General features: G+C 52.4%; 1 protein-coding gene and 1 long non-coding RNA gene across 4 annotated transcripts in view; one reads left to right on the top strand and one right to left on the bottom strand.

The window, feature by feature from the left end:
* Positions 1-8,430, top strand: part of Cgnl1 (cingulin like 1) — a 143,769-nt gene extending 135,339 nt beyond the window's left edge. For all 3 annotated transcript variants that reach the window (XM_069995328.1, XM_069995329.1, XM_069995327.1), the window contains exons 15-19: positions 3,094-3,177; positions 3,822-3,946; positions 4,990-5,098; positions 5,379-5,542; positions 6,611-8,430. In XM_069995328.1, the coding sequence (XP_069851429.1) occupies positions 3,094-3,177; positions 3,822-3,946; positions 4,990-5,098; positions 5,379-5,542; positions 6,611-6,749 (621 nt within the window). In that variant the 3' untranslated portion in view covers positions 6,750-8,430. The remainder of the gene's footprint in view (positions 1-3,093; positions 3,178-3,821; positions 3,947-4,989; positions 5,099-5,378; positions 5,543-6,610) is intronic.
* Positions 1-20,311, bottom strand: part of LOC138808967 (uncharacterized) — a 55,509-nt gene that overhangs the window by 8,911 nt on the left and 26,287 nt on the right. The window lies entirely within an intron of this gene.

Here is a 20,311-nt window from a genome sequence, read left to right as displayed (position 1 = left end):
CAGGCTGGGGTCCTGCTTCAGTGGACATTACCGTGCCAGTGCACTGGGCCATCGGGTGTGGCGTCCCCAGGAGCGCCTGTCCAGCCGAGACAGGGCTTATCCAGCCCAGGCAGCTGGTGGGCTTTGGGGAGGGCTGTTGTGTTTCCAGAGGCTGAGCAGCGAGGGCGCCCCGTTACCTTGGTAACTGCAGGACCCGTCCCAGGGGACAATGCACTGGCCTGCTCAAGGGCAGTGGCAGATGCAGATTGCCACCCCTGCAGCGCAACGTGGGGCTGCCGCCGCTGTTTGTAGTTTAGATGATCACAACTGCTACTCAAACCACAGTGTGTGCAGCCGGTTTACAGTCATCTTCTGACTGTCCTCCTTAACACCAGCTTAGATGGATAGGCTTGCCAACCCGCTGATGACCGACCACAGTATTCAACCTTGTCACCTGTGTGTATCGTATCTGTGAGCCAGGGCGGGCTCAGGCAACAGGTAGCCCTGACAGAAAGCGCGTGGGAATCAGATGCTGTTATTTCCAAATCAAATCGCTCAGACTTGAGCATCCTCTCAGTGAAGCTGTGTTAAGCAGTTGCTTTTCACTCTTGTTCTGTTTTTAATTTGACTAGAAAATCTTTAATGGCCTATTGTAACGCAGTTGAAGGCTGACCAACACAAGCTTTTCTATATAAAGAAATATTCCCAGCAGGTTTGATTGCTTACCTTGTTCAGGGCAGGAGGAAGGCCAAACTAGGCTACGTTTTTGGTGGGGTTTTTGTTGTTGTTTTTCCAGTCATGGGGCTTGAACTCGGGGCCTGGGTGCTGTCCCTGAGCTGCTTTTGTCCAAAGCTAGCACTCTACCACTTGAGCCCCAGCCCTCCTGGCAGCTTTTTCTGTTTATATGGTGCTTTGTGCATGCTAGCCAGCCCTCCATCACTCAGCCAGACTCCCAGCCCTCCACCAGCAGCTGGCTCTAGGTCTGCTTCATGTCTTCATTTTTGGGAGAATAATCTCACTTGTCTCCCATTCTTGCTTCCATGTTTCTGTCCAAGTTCTATAGGAGCCTCGCACCCTCGTGGCCTGGGTTCTTTTCTCTCCTCATTTCATGCTGCGTGTGGGGCCTGCGGCTGTCATTCTGTCTGCAGTCTGATTCGCCAGCCCACCAGCAGGCGGTGGCGCATCTCCGTGCACTCTCCTTCATATCTTCTGTATTCTAGTCTGAATTGTACGCTGGGTCCCTGCTGCAGTTCCTTTGCATTCCTTGGTAAGGTTTGCTTAGCAACCAGAGGTCGCGCAGGTGAAAGCAGAGGAGCCGGGCCCCTCTCCCAGCAGCAAGGTTCAGGGAGCGCCGCGCAGAGTCTCGCGGGAAGCACGGGTTCCGAGGGGCTCTGTGAGGCTGCATTCATTACCCTGTGCCCTGGGGCGTTACACACATCCATCCAGAACTCTCTGCAACATGTGATCTGCAAGGCAGGAGCTGGGCTGGCACGCTCTGCTCCCCCAACCCTACCCAGCCGTGCTCTGCACGGCTGCTGTTCCTTCCCTGCAGGGAGACGGATGCCCTCCCAGCCCCTGGGTGCAGGGTTTGTCCATCTGTGTGGTCATTCAGTCGGAGAGTCAGAGAAAGAAGCATTTCTTCCTCTTCATGCCTCGGTTCTTAGATCCATTTGGAGCCTCTTCATTGGGCCAGAAAAGGAAGTGGGCAGTGAACTGAGCAGGTCTGGGTTCTAGTCAGGATGTCTCTAGTTACGCGCGCGTGCGTGCGTGCGTGTGTGTGTGTGTGTCTGTCTGTCTGTCTGTCTGTCTGTCTGTCATGGGGTGTGCACTCAGGGCCTTGGGCACCGTCCTGTAGCTTTTTCACCCAAGGCTGGCACTCTAGCACTTGAGTCACACCGCTCCACTACCTTCTGCTGGTTAATTGGGGTTAAAGAGTCTTACAGACCTTCCTGTCTGGGCTGGCTTTGCACCTTAGCCTCTTGAGTAGCTAGGATTACAGGTGTGAGCCACTGGCACCAGGCTCTAGTTATGTTTCCTCTGTTGTCAGTTTCTGACTGGTAGTCTTCTGGAGGATCAGAAATTCACTGCTCCAAGCTTTTCTTTCTTTTGTACCCTATACACTCAGCCAAAGTTAAGAGGTGGCGCAGGCTTCTTCCTGCTGCCCTCTGCTGGACAGTTCTGGACATAGGCGGGGCCTGGGCTCTGACCCTCATTTCACTCCTGGAGCTTCCCTGGAAATGGGAGGAAGGGGAGCTGCCAAGATTCTCCCCACGCTGCTCAGCACCTTTCCTACTAATACAGGAAACTCCCCGTCAGGGCCTGGAGCTATTTCAGGAGAAAAATGTAGCAGAGGTGAAGAAATGCTCACGGGAAGTCCTTCCTGAAGCAGGGCCAGCAGCCCCGCAGCACACTCCATCTCATCCAGTTGGCTGCGGCTGAGCCTGCAGTGTGAAGGCCCGGGACCTCTGGACACCGTCTGGTGCAGACAGTGAGGCCTTTCGTAGAAGTGGTCCCTTCCCCAAAGCCTAAGGTCCGCAGCAGGTAGAAGAATTGCCACCTCATCGGGCTGTTTGCGGGTGTCACAGGAGAGTGTGTGAAGGGTCTTCAGCAAGTGGATCTGCTTCTTGGGGTCAAGTGGGTGGCTTAGACCAAACATCTTACTGTTCTGATGACCAGAAACCTGAAGTCAGAGCGCTTGCAGAGACCAGCAGGGGTGGGATTAGCTGTCCCCATTGGTTTCTGGTGGTCTGCAGCCAATTGGTTCTCACCAATCCAGTCAGAGGAAGACCAGCCCTTACTGCTGCGAACAGGACGCACAGACAACCCTTAATTGAAAACAGGATTTTCTCTGAGTTGCCTGGAGGTGGGGACAGGCCAGGCAGCTCCTGTATGAGCAGGTTTAGGTAGAACGGCAAGCATTTGTATATCTTTGCAATCCCAGAGAAGCCAAGAACATCTAAGAAACAAGTTCTGCCCAAGAGGAGACATCAGAGGCCAGGGACTCTCGGTCAGCCTCCTTCAGGAAGAATGGACAGGGTGGCTGGAATTCAGGACCCACAAGGAATCAAGTCCCCCGATTCCCCTAACCTCTGGCTCTCTGCTTTGTTGTTGCAGATGGAGCAGATGAGGAGTGAGCTGCTGCAGGAGAGAGCTGTGAAGCAGGACTTGGAGTGTGACAAGATCTCCCTGGAGAGGCAGGTAGGGTTAGCTGGCCCGGGGCGCTTGTCGCCTCCTCCCTGGCTTTGGGTTGGAACATCGGAGGACTGCCACATCCTCAAACACACGAGGGCTGAGAAGAACTGACTAGAAACCAGGCGCTGGTGGCTCATGCCTGTAAGCCTGGTCACTCAGGAGGCTGAGATCTGAGGACCACACTTAGAAGTCAGTCCAGACGGACAAGTCCATGAGACGCTTATCTCCATAACCAGCAGAAATCTGGAAGTGGAGGTGTGGCTCGAGTGGTAGAGCACAAAAGCTTAAGGTCCTGAGTTCAATCCCGGTACCAGCACACATGAACACATACACAAAAGGACTAATTGGGCCCTCCCTAAATCTATTCTTCACTGGACATAATTGGTGATGGAGCCTCCTGCTCCTTGAAGGCTTGTAAAAGGACATGCATGCCCCAGAGACTTCACTCGGCTCATAAGGGAACACATTAGATCCTCTTGCTTTGTCCTACAAAGGCCAGAGCCCAGGGACGTTCCCCAAAACCACCTGTCTGCCTGGATGCACGGGCTGATGAGCAGAGCAGAGCAGGCTTAGCACCGGCAATGACCTCTGCCTCTGCCCTCAGAACATGGCAAACGCCGTCCTCACCATCTCCCCCTGTCTGATTCTAGAACAAGGACCTAAAGAGCCGGATCATCCACCTGGAAGGTTCCTACAGGTCCAGTAAAGAGGGGCTGGTGGCACAGATGGAGGCCAGGATCACAGAGCTGGAGGACCGCCTGGAGAGCGAGGAGAGGTGAGCCCAGCCCTGTGCGCAGTGCTCAGCGGGTAAGAGCACACGCACGTGCACACACGCACACACACACGCGCACACACACACACACACACACACACACACACACGGGCGATCTCTTGATCTCTTCTCATCCTCCTAAGCCATTGTGGAGGGCACGTCAAGTACATCCTTGCTATTACGGTTCCCTTTTAAAGATGAGCAAACAGATCCATCAAAGGAAGTGACTTGAGTAAGGTAGCCTGACTGAACATTGCATTGCTAGATTAAGTCCCACTAGGCTGGGAAGGTGGCTCAGTGGTAGAGTGCTTGCCTAGCATGTATGAAGCCCTAGGTTTGATTCTCCTGTACCACATACACAGAACAAGCTGCAAGTGGTGCTGTGGCTCAAGTGGTAGAGTGCTAGCCTTGAGCAAAAGCAGCCCAGGGACAGCACCCAGGCCCCGAGTTCAAGCCCCAGGACTGGCCACCAGCAAATGAATACGTCTGTGAGGCTGTCCCTTTCTTCCTCTCCCTTCATAGAGTAGCTGTGTGCACAGGCCTGTGCTCTGACCAGGGGCATTCAGAGGCCCGAGCCCCTGTCGGAGCTGGGCTGTGTCCCCCAGTGGGTAGAAAGAATGTGGGATCAGAGGTCCACACTCCTTCCCCAGCCCCATAATCCTGAGCTTCCAAACCGTATAGTCAGAGGACGAGCAGATGCCACCAGCTGTAGTCCTTTCTCGCCTTTCTGAGAGCGGGTGTGACAGGACTGTGTACAGACAGCCTTTCAAGAGGACTTGGAGGGGACGGGCCGCTTCAGCCTGGACTAGACCAACACGCTGTCAGGCTATGGTTCTTTGCCTGACAAAGTTAGACTCCGTGATGGAGGAACTCGGGACACTTAGTCCCCGCTCAGCCCCTCTGAGTGCACCCCGCACAGCCTGCTTCTTCACCTGTCCACCGCCAGCTGTGTGTCTCTCTGACCCTGAGCTGGACCATCGCTTCCTCCCAGCCCGGGCCCCCCAAGTGCTAGAAGGAAGGGTGCTCAGTTCTCCCCCTCCCTGCAGAGACCGGGCCAGCCTCCAGCTCAGCAACCGCAGACTGGAGCGGAAGGTGAAGGAGCTGGTGATGCAGGTGGATGACGAGCACCTGTCGCTGACCGACCAGAAGGACCAGGTGAGGCGCCTCTGTTTTTACGCTCGGGTGAGGCAGCAGGAAGGCAGCTCGCCGCTCATGCATGGAGTTGGCGTGGGCCGCTTTCCCCCTTTCCACTCACCCCTACGTTCCAGGACGGGAGCTGGGGTTTTAGCAAATGGCAGCCCCCGAGCTTGGCTTTCCAAAAGGATGCTCTCACTCCGAGTGCCTGGGGAGCCGCGGCTGGGCCTCGGCATGCCCTCTCTCCATGGCGGCCTGGCAAGCCTTCCACCAGTACCCAGCCTGCCCCTCTCCCCTGCAGCTGAGCTTGCGCTTGAAAGCCATGAAGCGCCAGGTGGAGGAGGCGGAGGAGGAAATCGACAGACTGGAAAGTTCTAAGAAGAAGCTGCAGAGGGAGCTGGAGGAGCAGCTGGACGTGAATGAGCACCTGCAGGGGCAGCTCAATTCCATGAAGAAGGACCTGAGGTGGGCAAAGATGGTGGCCAGTCCTGGCCTTCCCTCCTCCCCGCCCCCCATATCTGAGAGGGCCTCAGTGTTACCAGAACATTCTTACTCCTGGTTCAAGCCCATTCCTTAGTGCTCCTGTGACACCTGGGCAGCAATAGCTGCTGTTGACCATTTGGGTAAACTGAGGCTCAGAGCAGGTCACCACTATGGAGGGACCAGTGTAGACCAGTCTACTTGCATTTGACTGAGGGTGTCAAGTTTTCATTAAGATCATGAGGACTAGAATATTCCAAAACCAGGATGGGGAGAAGGGCCTCTCTTAAGAAGCCTGTGAGCGAGGCGCAGGGGACAGAGGCGCGGGCTGAGCCGAGCCATTCTCCTGACGGGACACAAGCTACTTATCCTGGCCCCAAGGCCAGCAGTAGGGTGTAATGCCGGGGTGATCATTGCCCCTGCTCCCTAATGGCAGGGTTTCCACCCAAGTGTGTGTGTAATGTGTGGTAGTGTGCGTCTGTTAAATAGGGACTGTTAAAAAGTGGCGAACCTAACACGTGTGTGGCTAATAACGTGTGTCCTGTCATGGTGTTTCTTGTTCCCATAATGCCCTGGGTGCCCACTCAACCAATGAAAAGAGCCAGGGGAGGTCCGTGCGCCAGCCACGCAGCTGTCAGTGCAAAGCCCAGGGGAGGAGATATGGGAGGAGGACGCGTGGGACTCCTCTTTAGACCCTTCTCCTCATGGAGAGTCCCCCTACTTCTTTCACGGCTTTCCCTGCACTTTCAAATAAAACCTACTGTTTACCTTGAGAAAAATAGACAGTACAAGCTCTGGTGAGTTTCATATGAAATACTAGTCCCTGCCAGGTCGCATTTGAGTGTAGACAGAAGGAGAACTCAATAATACCAACCCTCTCCCACCGCTCCCACGTGAGTGTCTGGTGCTGAGAGGAGGCTAGTTTGGCATCTGGTGCCACTATCGGCGTAGACCCGGGCCTCTGTGTACTCAAGGGGGTGAAGACACCACCCCAAGCTCTTCTCCTCTCCCCCCCTCCAGAGCCCAGCTCCAAGCCCACTTTTGCCCCCACAGACTGAAGAAGCTACCAAGTAAAGTGCTAGATGACATGGACGACGACGACGACGACCTGAGCACTGATGGGGGGAGCCTCTATGAGGCGCCACTGAGCTACGCCTTCCCCAGGGACAGCGCCATCGTCAGCCAGATCTGAGTCCACTTCCGGGCTGCTGGAGTGGCCCCAGGCCCTCTCACAAGATGCTGCAGCCGCCCAAAGCGAGAGGGGCCAAAGGGAACATCCGGAGCGGGGACCCTCGGCCGCCTGCCCCTCCCTCCACTGCCGGGGCTCCGTGTGCGCGCACGGCGCCTCGCACTTTCACCCCGGAGCTGTGACAGCCACTGCTGGCCTGCGCAGTTGAAAATAGTTTGGTAAGACAAAGCCCCTATTGGGCACAGAGGTCTGCCAGGAACCCCTGGCATGCTCTCTCCTGTGCTCTCCCTCCCATCGACCAAAATGCCAGTGATGAGCAAACAGCCCTGGCGCAGGGCGGGGGGCGCTGCACCTCCTCACAGACCACTGCTGTTCCATGTGGAATGTTCCAGAGCCTTTGTAGTATATGGCTTGTCAAACGCACACATCAACATTGATCATCCTTTTCCCTAAAAATATGAAACTACTAAGTATTAAACTCAAGCAGGAGAGAAAGGAGAATATAAAGACCATTTTGGAAGTCAGTTGGAACGCAGCAGCTGTAATAGTGACGGTTTGACGTCGCAGTCAGATGCCTGGGGAGTCAGCAGCCTGTGGGCGGTGGGTGGCCACGTGGCTGTTCCATCGAGGATTAGTATTTCTGACCCGTGCTCAACACCAGTCCCCGATCACTCCTTGCTCACACGCAGGCGGAGAAAGGGAGACGTGAGTGTAACTTCAAGGATCTTAACATGTCTTGTGACCTTTTCCTCCCTCCTCCCATGGACCACCTCTGCTCCTAGGCCTGGAATTGGGGGAGGAGGGGGTAGGTAGGTAGGGGTAGGTGTGTGTGTTGGGGGTTGTGTCACTGGTACAAGAAAGATGACAGGAAGTTCTTGAAAGCTGGGGGGATGTGAAGAAGAGAGATAAGCTCACACTGATGCCCTGGAGGGAAGAAACTTTTTTTGGGGGGGGGGGAGGGAGTGTGCAAATTGGAGGTTCCTTCCAATTTCAGGAGGGCAATTTCAGGGCATGGGAGAGATCAAGGGTAGAGGTGTGATGGCACAGTGGGGTTGTGGGGGTGTGGAAGGGTGCTGGTGACCCCTGAACCCAGTCTCTGAGCATGCCCATGGGGCAGGGGAGAGGAGACTGTGCACAGGGCGGGTTGAGGGGGCTGGCAAGGCCAGATGATAGGCAGAGCCTCAGGCACGCTGGCACAGAGCTCACCCACCAAGATGCAGAGCAGTCAGCGCAGCTGAAGGCGGAGATCTGCTCCCAGACACCCGGGGCCTTCCACGTCTGCCTGGGCCCCGTCACCCATGGGGTCACCCATGCTTCATGCATCACCCGGGCCTCTGCTTACTCGCTGGGTGTGGAGCCCTCGCTCCTTTCAGCCATTCACACACTTAGTAAATATGCATCAGGCCCCTGGGGTGTCAAGCGCAGTCCCCGGCACCTAGCAGGACAGGCACAAGTGCCCCACACCCCTCCTTCCCCCAGCCTGGGAGCCCTCTGGCCGCATGGGGAGGGGGACGCAACAAGCCTGTGATTGGTGGGCTGGGTCCCTGGAACCCACAATGCACTAGTTCCCTGACGGCTCCCAGCTAGAGCTGTGAGTGGAGACGGGGAGCAGCCCATGGGCCCAGCCAGGAAGCGCAGCACCTGTGCCTCCTCTTCACTCCTGGCCAGCACGGGGGGGGGGGGGGGGGGGGACACTGACAAAGAGAGAGATGATGCTGACAATGTGAACGACTGCGCCCTCCTGGGCCGCAATAGGGTCATAGCGCGGAATTTACAGAGATGCCTTCAAACTCTGCCTCTCTTCCTCCCGTGTGCCCCGCAGCCTCTGCCCACACCGAGTCCTTCCCACGCCCAGCCTACCACCCTTTGAGTTCATTATATATCCACACATGTATTTTTCTGCTGATTGCTTTAAGAACTAACCTCACTCAAGTGTATTTTCTTTAGCTAGCTTTAAAAAAGAAAATATTGTATGTAAAAAGCAAATGTGGCCGAATGCAATGCTGAGGAGACAATCACTGTCTGTCTTTCCTATCTCTGCCCTGCATCGGAGTGTCGCTCTACCCTCTGATTGCCTCATTCATTCTTGTGAGTTCTGCTTCCGGGTTGGGGGATGAGAAACCCTTGCTGTGGCCACCTCCATGCGAGTTCCTGCGTGAAGCGAGCTTTTTTCCTCAATAAAAGTGGCACCCGATGGGCAGTCTCCACTGTTTGGTTATTTTCACTGTGCTCTCTCTGGTTATTCTCACTGGGTGCTCTTGGTTTGGCCCCTTGGGGTTGGCTCTGTGTCCCTCAAGAAACCCCCAAAGGAACCGGGCACTTGTGGCTCATGCCTGTAATTCTAGCTACTCAGGAGGCTGAGATCAGAGGATCACACTTTGAGGCCAGCCAGGGCAGGAAAATCTGTGAGACTCTTATCTCCACTTATTCACCAAAAAAGTGAAAGTGGGGGTGTAGCACTGTGGCTCAAGTGTTAAAGGCCAGTCCTGAGCAAAAGCAGCTCAGAGACAGCACTCGGGCCCTGAGTTCAAGCCCCGGGAACAGGTAAACAACAACAGAAACCAAGCATAAAGACTGGAACTTTTTAGAGGAAGTACAACCTGGCGACATGGAAGGAGAAGGAGGGGGTGGCCAGTGTTAGATGCTGAGGAACGGGGGGCCCTGGACAGCTGTGAAGTCCTGACATCACAGGAAAGAAAGAAAACAGACTTTCCAGAAAACACAGAAGAGGACGCTCAGCCAGCCACCGGACAAGCAGGCGTCCCCTGGCTCCCGCGTGACCGTGTCCTCCCTGCACGCCCTCCGTGTCAGCCACAGCAGCCCTGGAGCCGGGCGAGGGGGGATCTGACAGGCCCCAAGTTTACAATGGCTCTGGTGGTTTCCCTGCCTCAGCCCGTGCTGTGCGGCCACTTGGACAGCCACCCCTGGAGCTGGGAGACCCCCGCCCCCCTGGCTGCCGCCCCGGTCCTCAGGGAGCCTCAGTCTCCCCAGTGGGCTCTACCGTTCGGCCCATCCTACATGGCCGCTCTCACCTCGCAGTCCGGGGGTCCTTACGGCTGTGGCTCTGGCGGCCCCCGTGGGAGAGGGCTAGCCAGGCCCCCCTCAACCCAACACCCCCCAAAGGCGGCCTCATCACACGGAAGATGGTTTGGGGCACCAACAACAGAAAGGCCCCGAGTCTGGGGTGGCTCTTGGTGGGGACACCCCCCAGGGGGCTTTGTGAGAACTTCCTGCAGTGTCACAGTTGTCATCTTCGCCGCGGGGCGCAGGCCGCTTCTGTTCAGAAGTGAGCCTGGGACCCCAAAGTCAGCACACCTTGCCCCACAGATCACTACTGACTGGTGCTATCTAAGCGACTCCCCCTCTCCCCTGGGAATTATGGGGTGTAGGACTGGAGTCTGGAAAGGCTGGACTGGGGGAGTGGCCACAGCGGGTGGGCAAATCCTGCGGCCCTGGAAGCTTAAGGACCACTCAGGGGTGGTCAGGAGTGGTCAGGGGTGGTCAGGGTGGTCATAGCCCCTCACCTTGGAGGGAGCTGCTGGGGCTCAGCCCTCGTGGGATTCCGTCCCGCAGAACACGGCGCTGGCCTCTCTAATCCAACCTGCTGAGGGCAGGGCGCTGGGGGTTGTGTGGAGAGGAGGGGCAGGGGGAGGCGGCAGGTACCCCATCATCGTGATCTACACACTCCCATCTTGTCTGAGCCCCCGCCCCAGAGTCTACACAGACGGATCCCATTCAACCTTCTGCGTGACCCAGTGGCGTCCTGCGGCTGTGGGAAAGATTCTTCCTTAAAAATCCCGCACGAGGCGTGGACCTCGCAGGCAAAGAAACTGGGCTGCCGCGTTCATTTCCTCTTCACCCTGTGCTGCTGGTTCTCCCTTTTCCATCCTTGCTGCCCACGGGCAGGAAGATAGTAACTTGCCCAGTGTCCACGGGGGACGGCCCCCTGACCCATGGCCAGCCCTCCCAGACTCCAGGGAGGGCGGAAGGCCAGCCTCTGCCCTGCGCAGGCTGACGTAGCCAGCAGACCTCCTGTGTTCCAGCTGTCTGGGCTCCCTCTGAGCCTCCCAGGGCAGCCTGGTTTTCTAGAACAGGGCTCCAGGATTAAGATAAACCAGGTGCCTTCAGTTAAATGCCCTCCTGCCTGGCTGATTGGTTCTATCTTGGTGGCTGAGGTCATGATTGGTTCTATCTTAGTGGCTGAAGTCATCTTGTCTTTCATCTGTCCCTACTTGTCACTGGGCCTGCCGGAAACCAGGGCCAAGCTCCCTCTTGGGCTCCTGGCTCCCACATAGCCCCAGAGCTCTGTCTGGAGAGAGATCTGCTCCAGGCATTTAAGATAATGAGGAAGAAAGCACACCACCATCCTCGCAGCCTGCTCACATCTCCTCCTTTGCCAGGGCAGAACTGCTCTCCTGATGCACCTGTGAATGGCTCCTCAAACCAGGCTCATTGTCTGAAACAACAGGGTTTTGTTTTTGTTTCATTTCTCCTTCATGGGGCTTGAACCCAGAGCCTGGAGCCTGACCCTGAGCTCTTGTGCTCAAGACTGGCATTTTGAGCCACAGTACCCGTTTTCTAGTGGCTAATTGGAGACAAGAGTCTCAAGGACTTTCCTGCCCAGGCTGGCCTCTAACCAGATCTAACTGAGATCCTCAGATCTCAGTCTCCTGAGTAGCTAGGATTACAGGCGTGAGCCACCAGCGCCTGGATGAAACAGCGTTTTAGAGGAAAGAACGCATCCTACTGTCTCCTCCACGACACAATAATTACCTCTTTCTGTGTGCTTCACTGCTGCTGGGTTCTAAAGTCAAGGTGCTGGATTCTAAATGCTGGGGGCCTTATGCAAGTCTAGTGGCCTTCTCAGCCCGTGCAAAAGGCAGGGGTGTTCTAGGTGAGTCTCCAGGACTGTTCTTGCAAGAGTGGGCTGGGGCGCCATACTCCTGAGGACCTCAATCCGCGGTCACATGACCTGACCTGTCGTTAGCATTCCCGACCACTGTGGACAAACACCACCCCGAGTCCAAGGAAACAGCTATGCTTGCCCTGTGCCCCCCCCAAGCCTAAAGAGGTGCTTAGCATAGTACAACAGTCCCTCCACCCTGCAGCTGTGGGGGCCCTGCTGCTAGCCGCCCTTGCCAGCTGGCCCTTCTCTGAGGAGGACTTCCTGTGTGGTCAACCCTGCTGGGCCTCAGACGCCATTACTGAAAGCCATTGCCACCAGCGCTGGGTCTTGGGGACATAGCCCACATACCCTGTAACTCTAGTCCTTATGCTACTGTTGTCAGTAGACACACACACACACACACACAGAGTAGGACTGTCCCTTGCAGTGTCTGAGAAATTGTCCACCCTGCTTCAAGTCTCTGGAGTCCCAACTCCTATTGCTGGGGCGATCCTAATGTTGTGCCTTATACCCAACTGGGCCACTAGAGGGCCTCGTCCCGCGTGGCCTACAGAGATATACGGGACTTTATGATCCTGACATTTCTTGTACCCACTGTGCCCCAAACCATCACAGCTAAAGAGGCTCTAGGGAGACTGTACAATGGCACCCAACGGGGCATAAAGCCAATGTAGTCTACCAGATCTACAGCCTGAGTCACATCCTCATGAGAAAACCATCTCATGAACCCAGTACAGACAACTGATGTACCATAGGCACAAATTTGAACGTAGGGGACACAAGGAATATGACAAAGAAGGGTAATGGCCATCTCCAAAAGCACACAGTGCCCGCCAGCCAGTGACATCACAGCAAAGGATTCAGATGACATGACAAAAAAACTGCTGGGTCTACAAATGGCCCAAGATGGCTTCACCCCGGACGCCTGCAAGGTTGGCCAGGGAGTAACAGAACTACAAGCTGAGCAGCTGCCCATAGCAGGGGAAAAGGGGACGCAGGGATGTGGAGGAGATATGGCCACTCTCTCCCTTTTCTGGAGACAGATTCCTGAGTGGGAAAAGAACATGGAGAATTCCAGTCCCAAGCTAATAGATAAACACCATTAAAAATAACTGGATGAGCCTGGCGCCAGTGGCTTCTACCTATAGTCCAGGCTACTCAGGAGGCCGAGATATCTGAGGATCAGATCGTCTGCTTTGAAGCCAGACAGGAAAGTCCATGAGACTCTTACCTCCAAGTAATCACAGAAAAAGCCAGAAGTAGCATAGGGGCTTAAGTGTAGAGTGCTAACCTTGAGCAAAAGGAACCCAGGGATAGAGCCCAGGCCCAGAGTTCAAGACCCCAGGACTAGGGCTGGGAAGGTGGCTCAGTGGTAGAGCGCTTGCCTTGCATGCTCGAGGCCCTGGGTTCGATTCCTCAGCACCACATAAGCAAAAAAAGAAAAAAGCCGGAAGTGGCGCTCTGGCTCAAGTGGTAGAGCACTAGCCTTGAGCTGAAGAGCTGAGGGACAGCGCCTAGGCCCAGAGTTCAGGCCCCACAACTGGACCAAAAAAAAAAAAAAAATTAAAAAAAAAAAAAAAAGACCCCAGGACTAGAAAACAAAAGTCCAAAAACACGAACAAAGGGATTCACTCATTTAGAACATTTGGGTCTTCAGATATGCTTTAAGTTGAAATCAAGAAATGTAGAAGCCGCTGGGCATTGGTGGCGCACACCTGCAATCCTAGCTACTCAGGAGGCTGAGCTCTGAGGATCGTGGTTCAAAGCCAGCCCAGGCAGGAAAATCCACAAGTCTCTTATCTTCAATTAATCACCAGAAAACTGCAAGTGGCGCTGTGGCTTAAAGTGGTAGAATGCTAGTCTTGAGCTGAAGAGCTCAGGGACAATGCCTACGCCCAGAGTTCAAGCCCCACGACCACCACCACCAACAAAAAAGATGTAAAAGCCATGATGTGTGCAGAAATCAAGGATATCAGTGCTCTGAAAAGCCGCAGCTTGCTGTGAAGGAATTCATTCCCGGGTTTCAAGGGGAGGATGGATTTTCCCTCATTGGGTCAGGCGACCTTTCCCTACAGACTCTTTTGAAATTACAGACGTGAAGCCTGGAGACTCTCCTGCCCAGGCTGGTCTTGATCTTCAATCCTCAGATCTCAGCCTCCTGAGTAGCTAGGATTACAAGTATCAAATTGGAGACTTTTAAATCGTATCTTTAAACTTTAAAGAAAGATACCAAGGACTCTTCACAAAAGCACAAGGAGAGTTTTTTCAGCATCTCTTCTTCCAGTCTCAGAAGCATAAAGAGAAAGGAAAAGCTGAAGAGAACACACACGTAATAGCCTATAGAACAGTTTAAATATCAAAAAGCCAATATTGTCATGTGTACGCATTATGAATTAGCATGCTTTTCACTTAACCACATATTGCAGAGTTGTAGTTTAGAATCTGCTCATTTATAGGAAATTTAGTATTTCCATCTTTCATATGCATTTTCACTTATAAATTTGTAATTAGTTCTCTATAAATTGTGATTAAAGAATCATCTCAGAAGACAAGTTTTAAAATGATTATAGCCAGGCACTAGTGGTTCACACATGTCATCCTAGCTACTTAAGATGCTGATCTCTCAGGATTGCAGTTCGAAACCAGCCTGGGCAGGAAAGTCCCTGAGACTCTTATCTCCCAATTAATGAGCAAAAGCCAAAAGTGGAGCTATGGCTGAAGTAGAAGGGTGCCAATGAGAGACAACACGTAGGCCCTGAGTTCAAGCCCCAGTACTGGCACGTACACACAAAAAGGGATTGCAAGGAAATCCAATGCAATACAAAAGAATAAATACAGATCGTTCAATGAAGATAGGAGAATAATTCATAGGCTGGGCAAGAAACTCAAAGAGAAATCATGAAAAAGAACTAAAGAAGTCAGCAATTTGAATACATGCGTAGATCAGGCAGGAGAAATAATTTCTGAACTTGAAAATGAGTCATTTGACATATCTCATACTAAAATAATAAAATAATGAAGGAAGCCGGACACTGGTGGCTCATGCATGTAATCCTAGCTACTCAGGAGACTGAGATCTGAGGATGGTGGTTCAAAGCCAGCTTGGTCAGAAAAGTCCCTGTGAGACATCTCTAATAAACTCAAAAAAGCTGGAAGTGGTGCTGTGGTTCATATGGTAGAGCGCTAGCCTTGACCTAAAAAGCACAGAGACAGTGCCCAGGCCCTGAGTTCAAGCTCTATGACCAGCACACATGCACAAAAGACAAATCCAGGCATGGCTCAAGTGATAAAGTGCCAGCCAGCCAAGCAAACTGGGGGAGGGGAGGGGGGGGAAGGGCGGGAGGAGGGGATAAGGAGGACATGTATAACACTTGAATGAATGTAAAGGGAAAACAAACCAAACCAGGTAAATGAAGTCAAAGAGAATTTTTACATACAGCTGAATGAAATATGGAGACAATGCAGGATATGAAAGAAAAAAAATCAACAAAAATAAATCCTGAAAAAAATCAAACTGAGGGCTGGGAATGTGGCTTAGTGGTGGAGTGCTTTCCTAGCATGCGTGAAGCCCTCCCTGGGTTCGATTCCTCAGTACCACATACACGGAAAAGCTGGAAATGGCGCTGTGGCTCAAGTGGTAGAGCACTAGCCTTGTGCTGAAGAGCTGGGGGACAGCGCCCAGGCCCAGAGTTCAGGCCCTAGGACTGGCAAAAACAGAAAAAAAAAAAACCCATCTAATTCAAATCCTGGATATAGAAAGTTCAATAACATATATAACAAGATCAAAAAAGAACCCATGCCAAGTAATATAATAAAAACACTAAGCACCCAGAACAAGGAAATAACAGTGCATGCCACCCATAAAAGCAAACCCATCAGAGGAAGAGATTGATTTGCCTACTGAAACTTTAAAAGCCAAGTAGGGCATGGATGAGCTATTCTGAGCCCCGAAAGAAAACAGCTGCCAATCTAGATTACTGCACCCAGCAAAACAGCCCGTTGCAATCAAAAGAGAAATACAAAACCTTCCACAAGGTATGGTTCAAGGGGCAGAGTATCACCATGAGCACGAAAGCCAAGCAAGACTGAGTTCAAGTCCAGGAATGAGCAACAAAGTCATTTTACTAGGCGCCTGTCCCCCTACATACTTGGGAGGCTGAGATCTGAGGACTGACTTTCAAAGTCAGCAAGGACAAGAAAGTCCACGAGGCTTTTGTTGTTCTTGTTGTTGTTGGTTGTGGGGCTTGAACTCAGGGCCTGGGCGCTGTCCCTGCGCTAGTGCTCTAACACTTAAAGCACCAAAAAGCCGGAAGTGGGGCTGTGACTTAACTGGAAATAAGAGTCTCATGGACTTTCCTGCCTAGGCTGGCTTTGAACCTCCATCCTCAGATCCCAGCCTCCTGAGTAGCTAGGATTTTTGTGCCTGGCAGGTCCCACCTTCTAAAGATTCCAGAACCTCTCAAAATAGCATCCCAAACGGAGAGGCAAGTCCCTGACACACAAGCCTTCAGGGAAGATTCTTCATATCCAAACCTCGGTGTCTGTATTCTATGCAGTACACATATATAAGAAGTTAGTTAGCCAGAAAAAGGACAAAATCCTGCCAACTAATGCAGTGTAGATGAGCTGTCGGACGTTAAGTGACATAAGCTGAGCACTGAATGACGAGGGCGCACATTCTCACGTGTATAGAGAAGCTAAAAAACTGAATGTTGCCGGGCACTGGTGGCTCATGCCTGTCATCCTAGCTACACAGGAGACTGAGATCTAAGGATCACGGTTCAAAGCCAGCCTGGGCAGGAAAAGTCTGTGAGACTCTTATCTCCAATAAACCACCCAGAAAACTGGAAGTGGTGCTGTGGCTCAAGTGGTAGAGTGCTAGCCTTGAGCTGAAGAGCTGAGCAGGCCCAGAGTTCAAGCCCCACAACTGACCAAAAAAACCCACACAAAACCTGGATGTCATAGAAGTGGAAGATGGCAGAAGTCTCTAGAGAGTAAAAATGGGTAGAAGGGAAGGGAGACAGGCAGTTTTGCTCATAGGTACCAAAACCAAGAGAGGAAAACGTAGTTCTAATGACGTAGTTCTAATATATAACAATATATGTGAATATATAATGTAGGTTATATATTACATAAAGTTGTATAATTATGTTATAAAAATGTATAAATTACAAAATTATATAGTATGACATAAAAATATATATGACATGATATATAATATATAATAGCTATAATGAGTACTATATAATTGTTATAGATGATCTAATATGTATATTTAGATCTGATATGCATTTCATATATAATCTATATATTAATATATATTGCCCAAATGATGCTCTACAATAATTATACACTTCAAAACAAATAAATACTTGAAGATTCCCTACATACAGAAATGCTAATACTTGAGATGGAAATGCTAATTGTCCTGTGTGGATAATTGCTCAGTCCACAAAATGTTCTTAATGCACATGTCCTTTAGGTTACAATTCTGTGCCCCACAAATAGGCACAAAAATGATCTTATAAGAAGAAATTGCAAGCCGGGCGCCAGAGGCTCATGCCTGTAATCCTAGCTACTCAGGAGGCTGAGATCTGAGGATTGCCATTCAAAGCAGGAAAAGTCCATGAGACTCTCATCTCCAATTAACTACCAGAAAACTGGAAGTGGTGCTGTGGCTCAAGTGGTAAACACTGGCTTTGAGCTGAAGAGCTGAGGGACAGCACCCAGGGCCAGAGTTCAAGCCCCATGACCAACAACAACAACAAAATTATAAGCCAGGCACTGGTGGCTCATGCCTATAATCCTAGCTACTCAAGAGGCTGAGATCTGAGGATCACGGTTGAAAGCCAGCTTGGGCAAGAAAGTCTCTGAGACTCTTTATCTCCAATAAACCACCAGAAAACTGGAAGTATCACTGTGGCTCAAAGGGGTAGAGCACTAGCCTTGCGCGAAAGAGCCCAGGGCCATTGCCCAGGCCCTGGGTTCAAGCTCCACCACCAAAAAAGACAAAGAAGGGAACGTGCGGGGAGTCGTGGTAGAGTGTGGGCGCAGGGCACCGGGCCCTGGGAAGGCTCACCGAGTCACTCACTGGGGAGGCAGGGAAGGGATGGAGTGGGGGGTGGCCCCCAGGGCACAGGTGACCAATGGCATGGTGACCCCACTACACTGCCGACAAGATGGCCCCACACAGGGCTTGGTGGGGCTGGGGTATCCACATTTGTCCTATATGATGAGGAAGAGACGAAGGCTTCCTCCAGAGACCTCTTCTCTCCTCGTCTTTGAGGATGGCAGCACATGATGGGAAACGTTCAAGGGAGAGAGGACCGAACACGTGTCATGAGGGGTGGCTCTGCAGGCGACTTTCTGCAGGATGCTGGGCCCTGGGAAGCTGCTCCCCCTGCCCACCTCTCCCCGGGACCCTCCAGCAGCGCCCCCCCACCTCTCAGTGCCCCTCTGCCTTGGAGATGCTCACCAGGGTTTCCTACCCAGGTCCCCGGACTTGTGGGTCTCCACAGGAACGCTGTCCTCATGGTGTTTTTCTAACAGTATAGCATGAGCCGGCTCCTATTTGAGAGGGTGAGGATGTAGAAGCTTCATGGTAGAACTAAGTTTGTGCTTAGCATGCACAAGGCTCTGGATTCGAATCCCAGCACCGATGACGACGCAGACAGAGGGGGAGAGAGGTGAAGTTTTTACCCTCAAAATCTCCGAAGACTAGGCTGCTATGAAAACGTCTGCAGGGTCTTGGTTGTCAGATTACACAGCTGCCCCTGTCTCAACTAAATGAGCAAGCTGTTCAGGAAGTCTGCCAGCAGAAGTCAATCGACAAACATTCAGTGAGTCCTTCCAAGGCTCTGAGTGGAGGTGACATGTATGTAGCACTTTATGCTTCCCAACCCTCTTGCTCACCTATTATTCTATGTGTTTCCCAGAAGCCCAAAACTATATTTGTGAACCCCAGAACATCGGGGGGGGGTTTCTCTTCCATTGCCCTTGTGGGCTATAATATCTCTTGCTCCTTCTCTCTCAGCTGTCACCTTCCAGATCTCACACATTTTCCTCTGGAAGGTTCTCTCCGAAGGACACTCCCCCCCCTCCTCCCCGCCCCCAGCTCTGCCGTCAGGCGTGGACACTGACAGGGAGGGAGACGTGTGGCCAGGGAGGAGGGGATTAGTGTGCTGATCTCTTGAGCCTGAGATGACAGGCGATTTGGAGCCAGGATCTAGTGAAAGCTGCAGGAGGGGCGATTTCTGAGGGCAGCAGGCTTGAAGGCGCTAAGGCTGAATGGATTAAGGCTTCTCAGGGCTTTCCACAGCCAGGTGAGCCCTGGTGTAATACCAGACATAGCCAGCAGAGGCCGCCACCAGCCTCTTCTGGCCCCATTGGGACACAGCAGATGTGTCCGTGATGCCCTTCCCCTGCCCAGTTCCACAGAGGGCCTTGGACAGCACCAAGGTGTGTCTGGCTCCTCTGTTGGTTATTCTGTGGCCATAATTGCGTTGCCATGGTTTTAATTCCACCATATACTGCGAGCTGTTAACTGAGGGTTGGGAGTGGTTCACTGAAAACCTCTAGAGAGCACTGCTAAGGAGAGGGCTCACTCCTGGATCAGAAATGCCCACTACGAACTAATACACAGTGTTTAAACTCGGTATTTAAAACACTAAAAGAAACAAGAGCCAAAAGAGGCGTTGATGAAGAAACGAGATTTAAGATGGCAGGGAGCATCCCTGGCTGGGGAAATCAGGGAAGGCTTCCTGGAGGAAGTGGTATTTAACAGCGCCCCCCCCCCCAACATGGGTGATGTATTTTAGAACTTGCCATGGGTATAGCTTTGGTGGCATGAATACAGAAAAGGCTGGACTGAGAACCTGCCGGTTGCTTTAGAATTTAGGATCCATGAAGGGCAAGAATGACTGAGCGCAAGGCTGGGAAATGTGTAGAGACCTGATTTTTGAGGACTCTGGATGCTATTCCCAGCAGCAGGTAAGCAGTGGGTATTTACAAGCAAGCGGTTCTGGAAAAAGAATCTTGTGAACTTTTCTTCCCAGGTTGGCCTCAAAGTGCAGTCCTCTTATTCTCAGCCTCCCAAGTAGCTGTGATTACACGCGTGCACCACAGGTGTCTGACAGGGAGATGAGCTTTTTTTTTTTAATAAAAAAAAAGACTGGTGAAGTTTTCTCTCTTTTAAAAGCATGCTCCTTGATCACCGATAAGCAGAAGATTGCTGGTGATCCACTTCAAGCATCTCAAGGTACAACTATGACTTAGGCAACACCAATGCTTAACCCAGAGGGGCTTCTTGAATTCCTAGAACAGTTGGATTTGGTAACTGGTTTCAGGATTCAACTTCCTCCTTGCCCTTCCTCAGTGCATCCACTGGGTGGCAGCAGAGAGCATGGCAGGCACCAGGCTGGCTGGACCAGGAGGGCCATACCTGACTCAGTGTCCCTCTGTGGAACCCAAGGAGGACAATGCAAACCACCTGGTAGGAGGGAGTGACTGCTGATCTGAATCTGGTTCCTTCTCCAGGATGTCCCCACTCACTGTCCCAGTTCCATCCCCCATCATCCAGGCCCCCAGGATTTCCCAGAAGCCCCTCCTTTAGGCGGGGAGTGGATTTCACCTCTTGCAACCAAGTGACACCATGCCTGGA

Source organism: Dipodomys merriami, unplaced genomic scaffold, assembly GCF_024711535.1.
Source record: "Dipodomys merriami isolate MVZ:Mamm:240054 unplaced genomic scaffold, mDipMer1.0.p SCAF_48, whole genome shotgun sequence".
NCBI lineage: Eukaryota > Metazoa > Chordata > Mammalia > Rodentia > Heteromyidae > Dipodomys > Dipodomys merriami.
This window is presented reverse-complemented; position numbering and strand designations above follow the sequence as displayed.